At 39.2% G+C, this 20,664-nt stretch overlaps 1 protein-coding gene across 8 annotated transcripts in view; it reads left to right on the top strand.

Annotated features, from left to right (window-relative positions):
* CADPS (calcium dependent secretion activator) overlaps positions 1-20,664 on the top strand; it is a 448,325-nt gene that overhangs the window by 343,535 nt on the left and 84,126 nt on the right. For 5 of the 8 annotated variants that reach the window (XM_044300700.1, XM_044300697.1, XM_044300699.1 and 2 more), the window contains 2 exons: positions 10,532-10,673; positions 17,556-17,711. In XM_044300700.1, coding sequence (XP_044156635.1) covers positions 10,532-10,673; positions 17,556-17,711 — 298 coding nt within the window. Of the gene's footprint in view, positions 1-10,531; positions 10,674-13,867; positions 14,006-17,555; positions 17,712-20,664 lie in introns of all 8 variants that reach the window. The other 3 variants (XM_044300692.1, XM_044300693.1, XM_044300694.1) reach the window with 2 other exon arrangements.

Below are 20,664 nucleotides of genomic sequence, written 5' to 3'. Positions count from 1 at the left end.
TTAAAAGTTGGCAGGGTCAATCAGGATTTGTGGGGATCCAATTAAAATTTTGAAAACTTACCTGGCAGAGCTGTCATGGCCATTAGGAATGGAAACCATAATGCTTATAGGGAAAAAACAACCATAAAAATCAAGATTTTTTTCATTTTGGCAGTGCCAGTTTTACCGACCACCCATAGAATTGGTCAAATTGTAAAGTGTGTAAAGGTGCCATAACTGTTAGATGAACGTTGGCATAACTTGTTGAGTTTGGTGGGGGGGGGGGGGGCTTAGGATGTCCTGTATCTCCTCCAATTGTAGATATAGAAATAACAAAGTATCCTGTAGTCTCACAGAAGATAAGTTGCCACCAGAGGTGACTAGCAGTGGCTTCTTCAAGCTGAATGTGCAAGGAGGACGGGAGGAGTAACTATCGGCAAATCAAGCCAACACCTAAGCTCTATGGCCACCTTTAGACTATCTGGCATGAGAAGGTTCATCCTATTGTTTTGTTGATATATCTACCTACCACTACTGAAAGTTCCCTTGAATATTATCACAAATTATTGATATACTCTAGCTGATTTTCTACTCCATCCATCTAATCATGAGCCTCCCATCCCTATGTTGTGATGGCACATTATCTGCATGCCAGGGGGGACACATTATATCATCGGCAACTTCATCATATCAGATGTAAATCTCCTCTTCACTCATTTGAGTGTTAAAATGAGAATATCCATTGACTTCTATTACTAAATCCCTGCTGTCTAGCCGAAGTCAAGGCCATAGAGCAAAACACTTAGACATGCTGATGGTACTCATGAATAATTTATAGGGGATGGCATGACACGGTTTATTGTCAGTACCAAGTCAGTGTAGATAAGACGTTTAAGGCAGATGATATGTCCTTCTTTTTATCTAATACATGTTCAGGGGCGGATACTAGAAAATCAGGTTCATCTACCACATGGCGAGAAAACACATGTCCCGTGTATACGGTTCATAATATAAGAAGTAGAGTACAAGTCTTCAATTTAAATATAACTATGAGATTACTTAATATGCACAAATACAATAAAATAATATACAAATAAAAAGCAAAAACAAATCTGTCATGCTAAAACTTTGGGACAGGCAAAGGTTCAAATTAAAGAACAAAGCAGGGAATTTATCAACGGCTTTGCACCTCTGTTTTGGAGTAAAAAAAAAATTGCAAACATTATTGCTCGGCATATATGAAGTTTTCCCCTCTACCCCCTTTTGAAAATTGATGAGGAAAAGCTGGGAGGTTAAGTGGAGGGACAGGGCCATCAAATGTGTGGCAGCAGCTGGCCTTCCTCCTGTATGGTTTTTTTTTTGCTGGTAAAAAAAACACCATTCTTTTTTTATGGTTTTAAGTGATTTTTCATGGCATTTTTTAGAGACCTTTTATATTGTAACACTTTGATTATTTGGAGATTTTAGCATTTTTCGACTGTTATATGGAAGTCTATGGGAAAAAGTGACTTACCCAAAGGAAGCTATGTTTTTTAATGAAAAAGAAAAAAACTAAAATGGTAAAAATTAAAGTGGCATCGACTAAAGAAAAATTGTAAAATCTTCAAAACCGCCAAAGCAGTTAATTTGATCTAAACTGATTGAAAAAACAATGATGAATTGAGATAGGTGTCCATATTTTTTCTTTTTAAATTTATCTCATATTGACTTCAAATGGGTCGCCTGACAAAGAGAACTTTTAAATAGAAGTTGGAGTGAACATCAGCTTCTCTAACCCCTGGCATAGTCAGTGTTAGAGGGATTGTCTCACTTCAGCCAATGGCATTTGTCATGTAGAGAAAGTTAATACAAGGCACTTACTAATGTATTGTGATTGGCCATTTTACCTCCTTTGCTGTCTTGATTCATCTTTCCATCACATTATACACTGCTCGTTTCCAGGGTTTACAGCCACTGCTGCAGCGCAGGTATGAGATGGCCAGAACGGGAGCTACTGCGCATGTATTCCTATGCGCACTCCCACAGTCCCAGCCACTAGAGAGGCCGGTGTTTTTTCCTATATTGTGCAAGCACGACCAACGCTGCTGGATTGCAGGGTGGTCGTAACCCCTGGATTTGAGCAGTGTATAATGTGATGGAAAAATGAATCCAGCCAGCAAAGTAGGTAATATGGACAATCACAATACATTAGTAAGTGCCTTGTAGTAACTTTCTCTACATGACGAATGCCACTTGTTGTAGTGATTTCAAAGGTGGTGAGCGTGCCTAGGGCTTTATAGAGATGGCGCACAATAGGGTAGTATGTTCACACTGGTTAACCAATAGAGCAAGTGAAAGGCTCACCTGGTATGGTTACGTTAGAATAGGTGTAACACTATTCAGGACTTGGTAGGCGAGATCCGGGTCTTGGGTGTGGTGCTGCAGCGTGTTGGGTTCCTCAGAAAAGATGTCCAGTCCCTCCAGAGGATCGTTTAAGGAGAATAAAAAAATTCCTGCTTCGGCGCTTCAAACACACTTGATCCGGTCTTTTTTTAAATGGAAATTCTTGTCTATTAAATAAAAGGTGCATGCAACAACAACGCGTTTCGGAGAAACTTAAGTCCCCTTCATCAGGTTAGATCCCAACGAATCCCTATCCCAGCCTTGAGTTGTACTCTTTTAACCTGATGAAGGGGACTTAAGTTTCCCTGAAATGCCTTGTTGTTGCATGCACCTTTTATTTAATAGAGAAGAATTTTAATTTAAAAAAAGACCGGCTCAAGTGGGTTTGAAGCGCCGAAGCAGGAACTCTTTTATTCTACTTGCTGTAGTGAGACAACCCCTTTAAGATGCATCTTCCAGTGCATGCTATGTACTAATACATGTCAGTCCTTTAAATAAATGGCTGACCACTGGAGTCTGTACACCACGGATCATTGAAAAATTAAGCAGTTTGCCATCGGAATCATAATGAAATTAATAGGATCTGTCGGCAACCGCACTGGAAAAGAGCTGGTGTAGACATGCCCTTACACAAAGCTTAGTTTCTGCTCACATTGGTGTCTTTGTTTCCGTCAGGGCTTAGTTTGGGGTTTCTGGTATCTGGTGAAAATAGTGCAATCTGCAGCAATAACTTGTGCAGAAACTCAATTGAAACCTGATTGACCCATAAAAGTCAGTGGACTGCATAGGGATCCGTTGCGATCTATTTGACACTTTGGAAACTGATCTATCGTAGCCATCCTTCCCATTATGTATGGACACCATGATGCTAATATGAGCAAAGTCTTTCCACTGCTAATTATTCTAATCAATGTTTCTCAGTGTGGTATATTTGCTCAAAAGCAGATTTAGGCCGCCTCCAAACATGGCAGATTTTGTTGCAGAAATTTCTGCAACTGAAAATCAGTTCCATTCATCTGAATGTGGTCGGTTTGGCCGCAAAACTATGGATTTCCGCGAGCCCCATTCATATACTGATTTCTAGTTGCGGAAATTTTCTGCACCAAAATCTATCGGGTGTGAAGGCACCCTTAGCATTTGCTATCTAGGCTAAATTGTTCATGGAAACCCTGATGCCAGAGCCTTAATGTACGGCCACACAGTCAGGTTTCTGCATGCAGTTTTGGAAGCCAAAACCAGGAATAATTTTTTTTCAAAAAATAGTCATAGCTGTCCTTTATACTTTTCTCCTTTTACCATCCACTCCAGATTTTGGCTTTCAAAACTGCATGCAGAAACCTGACCGTGTGGCTGTACCTAAATACATATATATATATATATATATTCCCAGCTCTGAAAAACAGATGCAAAAATGTTCAGGATTAAACTTATTAAAAACAGTAAATGTCCATGTGAACCCAGTCTGAGCTAAAGTTTTTGCAATACGTGTAAATATCAGAGATCCCTTATAAACCACTCTATAAAAAAAATTCAATAAAAAAAAAAAGAAAACAGGAATATATTGTAAATTGTCCAATTATGTGTGTGCGATGGCCTCTCACAGTGACCTCAAATTATTGGATTTGAAATACAGGATCCTCCTTTCTCTTAAGCAACTCCATCTGCTAGACTGCTAGAACGAGTAGTATTTGCTGCACTAAGAAATCTGCCATCTGCTAATCTAAAGATAATTTGCTGCCTTTTGCCTGCTGTCTTGAAAGTATCAGAAGCCAATTTTCAGAACCATTGCTTTTCTCCCCGAAATATGTCTAATTTAAATGATTTGTTAAATTATGCCTTGCATTACATACTGAAAAATAGAACTGGTTTTATTGCAACAAAACACATCTGTGACTTTTTAGGATTCCCCCCCCCCCCCCCGATTTACTTAACATTTCACACTTGTATCGGTGATTATGTAAATAGATTTCCAAAATGAAACAAAAAAAAAGTCTAGCCGGATAGCAGTATGTTAATGTGAGTGTCACAAAATAATTGTTAAGATGTAGATTCAATCAGACTGATTTACATGAGGGTCAGTGACAAGACGGAAAGAGGTACTGAATGGGTGCAGATCTTATTTTTGCACAAATACACCTGTATTTGAAATCCCCCCTCCCCCGTGAAATATCAATTCTAGAACTCTACGTTGTGATTGTTTCTCCATTATTACTCATAGAAATTTTTAAATAAATTGACAACAGGGATATTTCTCTTGTCAAAGGGGTGTGTCCTTACACAATCAGCTCTGATTGCGCAGTGGTAGAGCATGTGGAGAGACACTCCCAATTGGTAACACCTAGTTGTTAATGTATTCAAATTTATAGCAGCAAATTGGGGAAATATAAATATTTACTGAAATAGAAGGGTCAGGAGAGGCGACATGTTATAAGGGTTGTGCCCCAATGGACATTTATTGCCTGTGCATATGAGATTGCTGATGACCCTTCTTGGACTGCAGGGAGGAGGAGTTTGACTAGACTGACGGTCGAGCATGTGCAGAGAGCCCCTGAAGAACCGGAGTGAAGGATTGTAGTTGCTCTGGCTGTTATAAGCATTCGCAGTAGCTTTCCTCACACCATTGCTCCCTAGAACTCCCTAGAATCTGATGTTGGGGCTCCTGTCTGATGGTAATAGGGGGTGATCATGATGTTAAAGGGGTTGTCCGGGTTCAGAGTTGACTATATTTTCACCCAGGCAGCCCCCCTGATGTTAGCATCAGAGCATCTCATGCTCCGATGCGCTCCCTTCCCCTGTGCTAGATCACGCAGGGCACAGGCTCTTCAGTTTACAATAACACACTTGCCGGGCTGAGGCTTCCACCCGGCAGTGTGTTTGTTCACCGGCTCTGATGGGCGTGCTTTAGCGCTGCCCTAGCCGTTTTACTAAAGCCCGCCCATCAGTGCCTGTAACATCACCGGGCTTCCTGGCAGCCCCATGGAGAGCCCGGTTCATCACCGGAACTCCTGAAAATGCCTTTGCCCTGCGCGATTTAGCTCAAGTCAGGAGGCTGCCTGAGTGAAAATGGAGGTATGTCCAGGTTCAGCCGGACAACCCCTTTAAGTGTTTGTATAGGTGTAAGACAGGGCATGTAAAGTGCAATAGCTGGAGTATGCTGTAGTAGTCAGTAACCAGGCCAGATTTAACAGAATAAACGTCTCTCCTTTCTTTTCTCTCTCTTTCCCAAGCCTTTTCCTGAAGAATATATGGGTGGCAATATTACTCTTGCAATTGTGCCTATAGTTTGAAACTGAGGCGTACAGATTTATTTAAGATACAACTAGCCAAGTTGTGTCCAAGAATGAAGGGTGTAACACTTTTCCCCTCACTGCAGTAAAGTCTAAATAGCTTAGGTAGCAGAATACCTGACTGTAATGCTCAACCATGCTGATTTCTGGACCTTCTTGCTTCTTTCTCTCTTTCTTACTTTCTGTAGATCATGCAGAGATCGGTGAGTCTCTGTAGCTTTAGTCGAGTCTTCTGAGGAATGGAGGAAATGGAGTTGCTTCCTCACTCTTCCTTCACTAGCTAACTCCAGGCTAGAGCTCTCTAGACCCAAGCTTCATATGGGGCTGTGCTAGTGTTGATTAACGCTGTCACTTCCATAGGTTACCTTACTAGGGATACAAAGCATAATATTACATTACATAACATGAAAAACATTAAACAGCCATTTGCAAGTACACCATGCTCTGGGGTACTGTACAGGCAACCTGAAAATAGCCAAACATTGCGCTCATTTGTTTTCGTCATCCCTACAGAAGTTGAATGGAGCGTCAGGGAGCATGCCCACTCCCTGCCCCATTCAAGCTTCTCTTCACTGTGCTTGTCCAGTAAGGAAGAAGAGAGCTTTGGACCCCTGTTGTAGTGATTGTACAGCGTCCCAAAGGTGGGGCTCCTCATGCCAACGTGTGAGAGGTTGTATGGTGGCCACAAGAGGGTATGCTGCAATGCAATGGAGCTGGCCATTTTTCTGTTAGATTCATATATGGATCATAGATAATCTCCATATCACTCCACATGAAATTAGAGCAATATGGAGGTATTGTACATGCACTTCTAGGCATATCCTGCTGTGGCTTTATACAATATGGTGCATCTAATAAAGCCATGTGCAGCCATGAGCCTGAAAAACTACTGTAATCATTAAGATCATGGACCCTGTATATCACTATGAGTCCAAATTATAGCACCTTCACCAGTGCTTTCATGAGGTCCTCTATTCTCCCCTGGAAGCAATGGTTTTGGAGGAGAAGGCCTCCATAATATGGCATGCTATTAATCTGTTTAGGCTTATAATTAGGTTTGGATTTTGTATGGAGTATTTTTAATGACCAGTGCAAAACATCAATCCATGCAACCATTTGTGTGAGACCGATATTTGTATATATGTATCTGTATACATTATATATATATCCATATACTGTATATATAATTGTTTTTCAAGCGAAAACAGAGATTCAACATAAAGCAGCATGAAAACATTTCCCATTGTATGCACCTGACCTAATGTCACCTAGACCTATTTGGATGAGCGTTTGGGTTTGCTAATGTATGGTTGCCATAAAGTTTGACCTTCTATAAGTTTGTCTACTGATTTAAGAAGGAACTGTCAAGTTACATGTACAGTTTGTCCTACACATAGTACCTTCTACATATAAAGATGGGGATTGGGCACAAAAAATTACAGCATGACAAATGCAAATGTAATTGGAGCCAAGTATCATTTGCATCATGATTCTTGTCGCCACTAGTTAAATTAACAGTAGCGCCCTGGAGCGAGCATGATGCAAATTAGAGCCTAGTAAAGCCTTCTGTGCAGGGTTTTCGCCCTACTCATCCACAGATGTAAAGGTCATGGATAAACATATAAGGCATCTATACATTGCATAATGCACTATGCATAGAACTATTAGCTAGAATTTGGCCCAAGCATACTTAAAGCCAAAAGAAGAAGGGTATGAGCTGCTACCAAAGACTTCTGGCGACACTTATCTGGTAAGGCTGAGGAAGGATATATGTGCCGAAACACGTCCCGTTAGAGGACTACTTTTTGATAAATAAAGACATAAGATTCAAGCAAGTAAGGCAGCTGGGAATTTTTTGAATTGGACTTATCTGGTAAGGACATGTTGAAATCTATCATGGCCGGTATTCTTGGACTGCACGTATACACGTTACATATTGTCAGGCCCTGACTCAGGATCGCCCAACATTTATCAAGTTTGTATGGTTGTCTTGACTATCCAACAACTTGTGTATATTTATCAGTTTTCATCGAGATGTTTATAAGTCAGGGTCTTTACAGAAGCCACATTCTATTGGAATTAGTTACAGAGCAGAGAAGCACTGTGGTGCATTGGGTATCACAGAGGATGTCCCACCAGAGGTAAGCTAAATGTCACCATTGGGAGGCTTTGGTTCCAGGAGGGTTGGCCAATTTTCAATTGCATTTCTCAAAATGTCATAAACCGTCATGTACTGTATTCAGCTCCTGCACAGAATAGCCTGAGAAGGTGGTCCAAGTCATGTGACCGCCGCCTGCTGGTATCCTATAGGCACAGAGGATTCCCGGTGAGTATATTTATTCTGCCAATACTGTGGAAGCTAAAGGCCTTCAATATTATAGCTGTGAGACAGTACAAAGTCTTGTATGGAGCACACATGACTATTTATGACATTTTGAGAAATATCTTTGCAAATCATCCAACCTGTATAAGGTTTGACCATCCTAAAGGCAAAGTGTTATCAGAATTTAGGCCCCCAAACCTTTTATTTAGGTGACTGCTTAACAATGATGTCCTTATATATTCTGAGAGATTTGGCACAAGGCTAGAAAATAAGTTCAAACCCTGTATTCCAGTGTGTGTAAGAAGTTATACTGGTGGTGCCAGTCTCTTACACAGTAACGTCATCAGGTTCTTCCACTGGCTTGATTGATATCCCATAGGCTGGGTACATTATCACAAGGCACCTCAGCGGCATCCAGTGTATGAGCAATTATGCTGGCCTCGGCTTTATCTGCACAATGCAGGATGTCACTGGAGATGGCTTGTGATAATGGCTGTGGGGCACCAATCAACCCAGGAGGAGGACCAGCCATGGTCACTCTTCTTTGACCCTGGTGACTCCTTGCAAGTATTAGAATACAGCATTTAAACTTATTTTCCTGTTGGATGAAATCTCTCAGAATATACAAGAATGTCATTGTGAAGCTATCACTGTCCTGAATAACCAATTGGTGGCAGTTTGAAGGCCTAAATCCTTCTGACAGACCTCCTTTAAGCTCTAGTTGGGGACTAGAAAACAATGGCTATCTTTTTGGAAGAGGCATATTTTGCATGGTAATTCCTCTTTGGAGTAGCATTTAGCTTGTGTAGATAAAGTAAATAATACTGCATCAATACATCTGTTAGGCTTTAAAGGGTTGCTCTACTTAGAGTCAGTAGTTTTCACTGGTCGGGTCCAGGTCTTGACCCATTGATCCGTAAAACAAAGGGGCAGAACCTCTTGGCGGAACATTCTGACTTCATTTTTTAGCTAGAGTGGGCAAGACGTTAGCTGTGTATGGGTTATAGACTGTCTCATTCTCTCTAGTCTCCTCACAGACTAGAGAGAATGATAAACCTGAAACATGAAACCCCAAAATTTTTTACTATATAAAGTTTCCGTGATAAACTTACAGTCAATTTAGTTTTGCTCCTTGTGCTATTCAATTTAAAGGGGTTTAACTGTCACTTAAAGGGGTTGTCCGGATTCAGAGCTAAACCCGGACATACCCATATTTGCACCCAGGCAGCCCCCCTGATGTTAGCATCGGAGCATCTCTCGGAGCTACATTGCGCAGGGCATGGCCTCTTTTGTTTACAATAACACACTGCCGGGCGGAGGCTTCCGCCTGGCAGTGTGTTCGGTGATGTCACTGGATCTGATGGGCGTGCTTTAGCGCTGCCCTAGCCGTTTTACTAGCTAGGGCAGTGCTAAAGCCCGCCCATCAGTGCGGTGACGTCACCGGGCTTCCTGGCAGCCCCATGGAGAGCCCGTTTTGTCACCGGAACTCCTGAAAATGCCTCTGGCCTGCACGATTTAGCACAGGGCAAAGGAGAGCATCGGAGCATGAACTGCTTCGATGCTCATGTCAGGGGGCTGCCGGGGTGAAAATGGAGGTATGTCCGGGTTCAGCTCTGAACCCGGACAACCCCTTTAATTAAAAAACACACTTAGAATGCTATAAAATAATAAAATAAATAATTCTCACCTTACCTATATGATGTTGTTTACATTCCGAGTCTCCCAAAGATCTCTGTTCTCCTTGCTCCAAAGACATGTGACCACTGTAGCCAATCACTTGCCATAAAGGTGTGACATTGACACTCCACTCTACAGCCAGTGATTGGCTGTAGCAGTCACATGTCATTGTTGACCATTGCTGAAGGCCAGAGATGGACAGGGGATCCAGGAGCAGCAATTCTTTTTTTTTATATTATGGAAGTCTATGTCTTAATTTAAAAAAAAATTATGGCTGTATGACACCTTTAGTTAAAGGGGTTGAATACTTTTTGCTTACTATTAACCAATGTGTTTGTAACATGATTATATGGCACTTACTGATATAGTCTCTGTTGAAATTTTGTGCCTTTTTCTATATTTCATAAGATATGCCCCCTCGTTTGCTAAGTCTTTTGTACTGTGCACATAGAGGTCCTGTCCATAAAGGCTGCTGTTGGAGGGTCATGTGAGCAGACAACTAACCTCCATGTGATGTCTCCTCCATTAAGGTACACTTTACCTGCCACCTCCAGTTTTACTGAAGGGAGTTTAGTGCAGGTGCAGTGTGCTTGAATGGAGAAGGTGAGATGTGTCTGGTCACGACCCTCCATCAAGGACCATTTTATGGACTGGACTTATACGTGGACAGCACAAAATAAGGAGGCATGACTTATGAAATATAACAAATGGCACCGAGTATGAACAAAGGCTACATAAGTAAGTGTCATATAGTCATCTTATCTACACATTGGTCACAAGTAGCCAGAAAGTGGTCAACCCCTTATAATAATGGCCGTATAATATGCTGATTTATTAAACAGAATTCCCAATTAACAATATTCTGATATGCTTATAATTCTAGATAACTTATGCAATGGAAAATTCCACAAACATCTCCAAGATCTGTTTGCTCCACTTGTTGTCAGATATGTCGACCTCATGGAGTCCTCAATTGCACAATCAATTCACAGGGGCTTTGAGCGTGAATCGTGGGAGCCAGTAAAGTAAGGAACCCTTTGATACAATCGGAGTTTGTAGCAGATGGATGGAAGTTCTTACTCAAATGGGAATAATTGTTCTTGATTCTCGTCAGCGTCTGCTAACTGCATTCGTTGTTACATTTTCTATGTTAATGGAAAACAAAGCAGAGAGCCATTATGTTTCTCATGTTCTCTATATATTTTAATATAGTAATATCTAAGACTATGGTGTAAGTAATTTTCCGTTATTCTGATATATGTATCTCAATGGGACCTCATCCACATTTCATCTGCTTGATACAAATTCATTTACATAGCCCAATAGATGCTTAGAACTTAAAAGTCAGATTTCAGGTAAAAGTATGAAATTCATGAAATTTGATGTCTTCTAGGTAAAGTTTGGACCTGCATCTCTTGACTGTTATGTGTATTGTTTTACATTTCATTCTATAAGCTGTTATGTTGCACATTGATGTTGTTAAAGTGTCTGTTTTATGACAAAAGGTACATTTACACTGTTGTCTCCTAGCCTCTATGGTTAAATATAATATTCTGAAATATCAATGCCTTACTGGTGTCTGCTTAAGGCACTTCTGCTCATATTTTTTAAAATCAAATATTAGTAATACATTCCCTCAAATTGAATGTCCACCATTAACACCATGTTATTTTATGTGTAACATTTTATGCTGATTTTTATTTATTTATTTATTTATTTTTTGCTAATTAGCTACCAGGGGTCCTATCTAATAATACAGAGCTCAAATGTGCCCGCATAAGCAAATGATTAAAATTCTAAGTATCTGCAAGCACCACTAGAGGGCGCTTAAGAGCATACTGAATAAAGATTCAAGATTAAATTAAATGTAGAAACAGTCAGCTCCTAAGCTCCCTCTAGTGGCAGCTGAAGGCAGCCATAATTTACATTAAAACATGTGCCTGCAGGGGATTTGGAGTTGTGTATCAGAGTAATGTAGCTCTAAACCCAAAAGGATCAATTAAGAAATCAAAGCAGAATTTTGGAAGCTGTTTAGGAAATATCAATATCAATAGCTGATAATCGCTTTAATACTAATAATATTATGTATTACCCTTAATGAACTACATTGGGAACCATATATTAATTAGGACATTCTAGTCACAACTGAAATGATCCTTTCAATAGGCAAATAGAGTGAAAAAATAATAATTAAAGTTATTTTGCTTAGAGATTTAGTGGACAATGTGAATAAGAAACAGAAAGTAAAGCCAAATTCTTACTGTGTTGTGTTTTAGACATCTTTAGACATATTTATTTCAGCATGTCTTAAACCATAAAACAATGAGGAGACATATGGGCGTTATTCATGAGCTTATGTAAATCTTAATGAGTGCACTTTTTTTTTCTATTCAGACTGAAGCACCACATGAAAGAGCCCCCAAAAATAATTGATAACAAAGAAAAACGTCGGAGAGAATCAAACCTATTTATCTAGGCATTTATCTAGTTGACATCCAAATTGAGTGCAAAACCTCCCCCGATGTATTCATATAGTCCATGTTATATCAGTCCTATTTGGGTTTCGCTCTCCTGCTTGCACTAGTTAAAATGTTTCCAAAAATCTCAAAAGGAATCTTATGGGAATTTTTTTTTATATTCCTCCTTCTCATTCTTAGGGCTCATGCACACGAACGTATTTTCTTTCAGTTTTTTTTGTGGATCGTATACGGAACCATTCATTTCAATGGGTCCGCAAAAAAAAGTGTGCATTCCATTTCCGTTCTGCAAAAAAAAATAGAACATGTCCTATTATTTTCCGCATTACGGACAAGGATAGTACAGTTCTATTAGGGGCCAGATGTTTTGTTCCGCAAAATACGGAATGCACATGGACGTCATCCGTATTTTTTATTTTTTTGGATGAGATTTCTGCGGACCGCAAAATACATACGGTCGTGTGCATGAGGCCTAAATCTACTGGCAAAAATGTTTACATGTGGTTTTAGTGATGATAGATTCAGATTCATCCTGTGTTTGTTTTGTTTACATTACAGTATAATGATTGCTAGTTTCGGATTCTCTCTTTAATGCAGTTTGGCATGCGCCGCCACTTACCGTAACGGCGCATGTGCAAGACTTCATAGTCCTGAGCTACTAGTGGCCACAGAGGGGGAAATACACGACATTGTCAATACGGGCGATTGGGAACGCGTTATATTTAATGTAAACACCAAAAACTGCATGAATCTGAATCTGTCATGGCTAAGACCAGATATACAGAAGACGTACAGTCAGATGTACCTTGTGTGTATAGGACTAATGTGTTCAGTGTGATAAAATTCCACGAAGCACGGAATCTTAGCTATGACTATATAGGAGGGCATGATATTTAATGTATGACAGTATTGTGAAATCTTTGCGACTCTCCAAATCTGCACGTTTACGTATCATACAGGTTTTGAGACATTCTTCCACCTGTTTCCCATTTTACTGTGTTCCCATTTTAAGAGTAAAGTATTGTATGAAAGTTACAAAGGTAATATCAATAGCTGGCCAAACTAAGTGGCTTATTTTTTTTATTCTGTTCCCCCATTTGTACCAATTTAGAGAAGGAAAGCATGTCTGCTTTTTAGTAAAAGCAGCGCCACACCTGTCCTCAGGTGGTTTGGGGTACTGCAGACCAGCCGCGTGCACTTTAATGGAGCTGAGCTGCAGTCCCAGACACAACCTGTATGTGTGTTTAGCCATATGGTCCCTAGAAAAATATAGAATATATCCTGGAAAATTTGACGCACGCAAGGTACAGTATTTGACCATAGCAGGCTATGGGTGCTGTATCACAGATCCGTACAACACGGATCCGTAATACAGTCATGTAGATGAACCCTTAGACACATTAAAACCACCATTGTAGACATGTGATTTTCTTTATTACAGTTGGTAATAAATTTGCAGCTTGTTTTTTGTGACGCTTTGAAAATTTTACGCCAGTGTTTTTTGGCAGCTTTCTATTTTGACCGTACGTGTTATTTGTTGTATAATTGCCATTTTGAATTCCACGAATCAGATAAATCTTCCATCCTCACGCTTCTTTCTTAACCAGTCGCTTTGTATTGTTTGGACATTATTTTGTTCATTTTTTATGTTTTTGTGATTTTGTTCTGAGTGTTTTTTGCTTCTGCTACATCTGCATTGTCATGTTATGGTATCTTTTTCTTTCTGTCTGTTTCTTCCACAGGAGTTTAACAAGTAATCTGCCCAATGTGAATCTTCCAAATGTGAATCTCCCTAAAGTACCTGTAGCCCTACCAGTTAACCTCCCACAAATGCCTAGCTTTTCTGCACCGTCATGGATGGCTGCAATATATGATTCTGAGTGTGTATTCACTTCACATTAGATCTCATTTATATGTGCAGGAATCTCAGCATGAATGTGGATTAATTATTTCTATTAGCTTTTTTTTTTTTTAAATGTTCATCTTCATGTTCATGTTTGCATAGTATTATTATAAGGTAATAATTCCACATAAATATAATGCATTTATTAAATAGCATATACAAGGTATGTTTAATAAATATATATAATGTACTTACATATTCAACTGACAGCTAGAATTTTTGTAAAAATGTTTACATACCTAATATGCATATTTTACACTCATCACATCCTCTATAAAGTTAAGTGTGGTGTGTGACACGGCCAAATAGTAAGGATTTGAATGCTACATCGCAGCATGCCAAAGTGAATGTGGTCATATTGCTTCTAATATGTTGCCATGACTGCAAAGCTTAGGCGTGGACATCTGATGACTTGCATGTCTCGGTTGCAGAAACTTAGGCCCCTTTCACACGGCCGTTGCGGAAACATGTGCGGGTGCGTTGCGGGAACACCCGTGATTTTTCCGCGCGAGTGCAAAACATTGTCATGCGTTTTGCACTCGCGTGAGAAAAGCCGAACGGCCGTGTGAAAGGGGCCTAAGTTCGGGCTTGGGATCGGTATTCTGTAGATTGTATTATTTTCCCTTATAACATGGTTATAAGGGAAAATAATAGCATTCTGAATACAGAATGCATAGTAAAATGGCGCTGGAGGGGTTAAAAAAAATAAAAGAAAATTTAACTCACCTTAATCCACTTGCTCGCGTAGCTGACATCTCCTTCTGTCTTCATCTTAGCTTTGTGTAGCAACAAGGACCTTTTGGTGATGTCACAGTCATCACATGATCCATCACCATGGTAAAAGATCATGTGATGGATCATGTGATGACCGGAGTGATGTCACCACAGGTCCTGTTCCTCTACACAGCTAAGATGAAGACACAAGGAGATGCCGGCTACGCAAGTGGACTAAGGTGAGTTAAATTTTGTATTTATTTTTTTAACCCCTCCAGCGCTATTTTACTGTATTCAGAATGCTATTATTTTCCCTTATAACCATGTTATAAGGGAAAATAATAATAATCGGGTCTCCATCCCGATCGTCTCCTAGCAACCGTGCGTGAAAATCGCACTGCATCCGCACTTGCTTGCGCATGCTTGCGATTTTCACGCAACCCCATTCAATTCTATGGGGCCTGGGTTACGTGAAAAACGCAGAATATAGAGCATGCTGCGATTTTCACGCAACGCACAAGTGATGCGTGAAAATCCCCGCTCATGTGTACAGCCCCATAGAAATGAATGTGTCGGTATTCAGTGCGGGTGCAATGCGTTCAACTCACGCATCGCATCCGCGCGAAATACTCGCCCGTGTTAAAGGGGCCTTAAGGTTGCAATGTAACCATATTCAATATCATTTTGCTGTAATGTAGCATTGTGAAGCCCAAGCCTAATACATACATACATACAATAAAAAAAAAATAGCTTTACCTTTTGCCCAATATTTGTTAATACCTATGTTCAAAATTGTAAAATATAAGGAATTTTCTAATAAACTGTTGTTGAAAACATTAGAAATAAATCATCTATTGTTCCCATATTGTATTCAGAAATGATGGATGGTTCTTAAAGGGCACCTGTCAGCAGGATCAACCCTATCAATCCAGCTATAATGCCTGCTAGGGCTGATTTTGTGAATAAGGCCTTACAGGGTTCTCATGCACATATTCATTAATAATTCAAAACAACATAAAAATATATTTTAAAAAATTATATCGAGAAGGTATTTTTGCCTACGGCTAATTCATTTCATAATAATATGAATTAAGCATTATCTCGGCTAGAGATAAGCGAATTTCATGTTACGAAATTCTTTCACTCTTCGTTTGGTGGTAAAAGCAGATGGATCTGTTTTGCAGCCCATAGACTTCTTTTATGACGGAATGAATAAAGGCATTCCGTTTTAGAATTGCGCTATGGTCCGTGGGAACGGAATCCATAACGCAATTCTGCTTTTACCAACCAAACGAGGCGGGAAAGAATTTAAAAATATGAAATTCGCTCATCTCTAATTTCGGCCACTCTGTCGACATAATATGTTCTACTATCGATCTTCTACTAAAGAAATAAATGTCCCGTTCATGCTATGATTCTTTTATTAGAGAAAGGTAGAATAGGCAGCGATAACTGAAGCTTTTTTTACCCTCTGTGCATGATCTGTAACACTTTTTGGAAAAGATATGAATCAGTAACTGAGCATATGATGGCTTTATTAAATCAATGAAATCCAAATTAGTTGTGGGAAACATTTCAATTGTGACATTATCAAAACATAAAAGAAGGGAGAAAAAAAAAAAAAAAAAACGAGAAGACATTTGAAATAACTCTGAAGGCAGATGGGTGTCAAAATGTTGTAGAAATAGACACCAATTATTTTATTTGTGTGTACTCTACTATTTAAAACATAAACCTATAATGTTCCAAATCTCAATTTAGAATTCAAAAATATACGTTGGGAAGCAAACTGCTCGCAACATGTGAATGTCGCTCCGCATACACCTACAGAGCATAATATTGATCATCATAGAGCCAAGGTACCTGGTTGAATATCTTTTCATGAGCCTGTTTTTTCCTGAATTATCTTCACTATAAAAGTTCTGTTCTCTTCATTTATCAGATACTTCTCTGATTACAATATACAATGTATTCCTAAACCATAACTTTTGTTAAAACAGGACCTCAAGAAATTTGGCATGTTGGGAATATGATTTTTATATATTTTTTATTTTCACCCTGCAATAGCTACGTGTGCATTAGCTATGTATTGCTCTGCGGCATTAACTCAATGCAGCTGGCATCTGTCCTACTAGAAACGCCTACTTTAGACTGTTTCTATAGAGGATGTCAGTACAAGTGGTACTGCATGGTGTGTATAACATCTGATAAGTTGCTCTGTTAACTGTAGTGGTATGCGAGGAAAGTATTCAATCAAAAAATAAATTAAGAAAAAACAATAGCTAGGTACAAATGAATCCAATGTCCCCCCAAAAAAATCAAAAATATCTCATCTCCTTCTCATTAGCCCTTGAGATTTTTAGACTCTTTGACCTTGGATGTTGGGTATCTTCACAACTATGATTGTCCTCGCTCACCACCAGTTAGCATGACCCTATAACTAGTCTGAATCCTTTAAACAGTCTTCTTACAAAAGTGCATGGATCCCTGATTGTTGACGACTATGGTATGGTTGTCAACAATCAAGGCTTGTATTACCCCAGTTTGTATCCTTAATTTCAATAACTACATAAATCCATGTGATTATTAATTAAGGATGAGATATGCCATACAAACTATCCAGTTTTGTCTAAATTTATTTGTTGTGTTCTGAAGAAAGTTAGCTTAGGAATATAAAATTCAGCCCTGATGCTGGAGACCAAGGATATTTTAATTATGGAGCTGGTGCTAACTTTGAGACAATTAAAATGTTCTCCACATCAGGCCACGTGTTGGTTATCAGACTAAAAAAAAAATTTTTGTCGCCCCACCAGTAATGGATCAGCCACCTCAGAAGATTTATTCTGGAAACTTGATGCCCTACAAACCTTTATCAGAGATCTCCACTGGCCTGAAGAAGAGTTTGGGAAGCACCTTGAGCAGCGCCTTAAGCTCATGGCGAGTGATATGATTGAGTCATGTGTGAAAAGGTAAAAAAGATTAACATTAACTTTTTTTTGTCTAAATTAATGACTGAACTAATGTATCTAGAATGCCACCATAGTTTTATTGTGATGGCCCACAAAGTGCCACTGTCTTTAAGAAAGTTTTCAAAAAGCATTTCGGAAATAGAAAATCACATTGAAGAGAATCCTGTAGGCCCATATAAGATCTTCTTCTTCATTCCGCCAACCAGTTTTTGTATATTGAATAGCAATAGATGACTTCTGAAATCTTAATAAGTGTAGAAAGTTTTTTTATGCTTTTGTAGTAAAAGTACAGTAGTAACATGCCTCAGGACAATTAAAGCCCCTTTTCAATGGCCAACTCAGCAGTTAGTTGTCAGGAACGAGTGGTTCGTTCCTGATACCACCACGCGACAATGATTTTGCTACTGAGAGAAAAACATGTGATTTATACTAAAATCAGCATGCTGATTCCAAATATGAACTCAGAATTTGCCTGACACGTCTAGATTTTAACGCCTTAAGGACCCTGGGATTTTCCAATTTTGCAAACACTTTTTTTATTTTTTTATTTTACTTTTTTAAGTCACCTTGGGTGAAAATAACTGGCAATCATTAGATTGCCTATTGTGTTCATTGATGTCTATATAGACACCATTTAACACTTCATTTGCAATATACCAATACAATGCTGGCCTGTATTGGTATAGTCATCTAATAGGCACCAAAGCCTGCTTGAGGCTTCACCCTATTAGATCAATGTAACAGGTTCCACGATCTCAGCCGGGGAACGCTGTTACAGGAGCAGAAGTGCGCGACTTCTGCTTCCGAGCTGCGCATATGCCGATGTCACATTTAACCACGGCATCTGAAAGGGAAAATGTATGCGATCAGCCTTATGGCTGATTGCATACATGTACCGCGGGTCTCTGCTATTTAAAATAGCAGAAACCCGTCAGCTATAGCGCCCGCTGCACGTGTGAGCTGGCGCCATATTTGGGGACTGGACTTCTGCCGTACTTGTACGGTGGAGGTCCTTAAAGGGTTAAGTTATACATGCAAAGCCTATTCAGTTATAATATTAGTGCATTTTATTGGAGATATTCCAATGGACATTTCCAGACCTGTTCGGACGCACTCAGACTGATGTCAGCAGTAAGTATATAAGGCAAGTTGGACAGATTTTGATAAAGGTTTCTGTTATAGTGCTATCAGTTTTGAAACTTATCCACTTCACATACGCCCATAGGATATAAACGTCCTATAGGTGGATGTTTATCTCTGAATGGACGTTCTGGAACATCCATTCAGAGATGGCAGCTGCACGCTAATTGTTCAGCTGCTGAGCGGGGAGCCCACTGTCAGTGACAGAAGGCCACCCCAGAGAGAAGGCAGGGACAGTTCCCAGGTGTACCTGCCTTCTAAATCGCTGCAGTGAGCGCTGTATATACAGATCAGGAAGCGCTATGAGCTTCCTGTCCCGCCCCGGTGGTCTTCTACGGACCTCGATCAGCCCTGCACTGAGGCTGTACAGCACTGTATTCTGCTGTACAGACTCTCTGGGGGCTGTATTTCCCCTGCAACTGGGGCTACTATGTCAGGCCCAGTTACAGGAGAAATCAATGGTGAAAAAAAGCCAAGGTAAATGTCCCCAAGAGGTCTTGTATGACCTTATGGGGGACGCAAAGTGTCAAATAAAAAAAAATAAAAAAAATAAGACAATAAAGTGTTTAAAAAAATAAAGGTTTAAAAAAAATTCCCCAATTAAGTAATACATAAAAAAAAAAAATAGAAATAAATAAATAAAATAGACATATTTGGTATTGCCACATCCGTAATGACCGGCTCTATAAATATATCACATATCCGATAAACACCATAATTATCTTTTTATAAAAACTGCGTAAAAAAAAAGCCATTTTTGTCACCTTACATCACAAAAAGTGCAACTCCAAGTGATCAAAAAGGCGTATGTCCCACAAAATAGTACCAATAAAACCATTACCTCATCCCAAAAAAAATTAGCCCCTACATAAGAAGATCAGTCAAAAAATAAAAAAAGATAGCTCTCAGAACATGGAAACATTAAAACCTCATTTTTTTGTTTCAAAAATGCTATTATTGTGTTAAAGTAAAATAAAATAAAAAATATACATATTAGGTATCGCCGTATCCGTAACAACCAGCTCTATAAAAATATCACATGACCTAACCCCTCAGATAAACACTGTAAAAAAAAAAGTGCCAAAAAGCCATTTTTGGTCACCTTGCATTACAAAAATTGCAACACCAAGCAATAAAAAATGCGTATGCCCCCCAAAATAGTAACAATGAAACAGTCACCTCATACCGCAAAAAATGAGTCCTTACCTAAGACAATTGGTCAAAAAATAAAAAAAAATATGACTCTCAGACAATGGAGACACAAAAATATGTTTTTTTCTTCCAAACTGCTATTATTTTGTTAAAGTGGAATAAATAAAAAAAAGTAGACATATTAGGTATCGCCGCATCCGTAAAAACCAGCTTTTTAAAAATATCACATGACCTAACCCCTCAGGTGAACACCATAAAAAAAAATTGTCACCTAACCTAACATCACACCAAGCGATCAAAAAAATTTTGCCCCCAAAATAGTAGCAATCAAACCATCAGCTCAACCTGCAAAAAATGAGAGCCTAACTAAGACAATCGGTCACAAAATAAAAAAGCTATGGCTCTCAGACTATGTAGACACTAAAACATAATTTTTGGGGTTTCAAAAATACTATTATTGTGTAAAACTTAAATAAATAAGAAAAAGTTTACATATTAGGTATTGCCACATTCGTAACGATCTGCTCTATAAATGTCACATGACCTAACCCCTCAGGTGAACGCTGTAAAAATAAATAAATAAAAACTGTGCTAAAAAATCATATGTACCCAAAAATGGTACCAATAAAAACTTCAACTCTTCCTACAAAAAACGAGCCCC

The sequence above is a fragment of the Bufo gargarizans genome, chromosome 7 (assembly GCF_014858855.1).
Source record: "Bufo gargarizans isolate SCDJY-AF-19 chromosome 7, ASM1485885v1, whole genome shotgun sequence".
Lineage (NCBI taxonomy): Eukaryota > Metazoa > Chordata > Amphibia > Anura > Bufonidae > Bufo > Bufo gargarizans.
The sequence above is the reverse complement of the archived record's forward strand: the minus strand, read 5'-3'. Positions and strand labels throughout refer to the sequence as shown.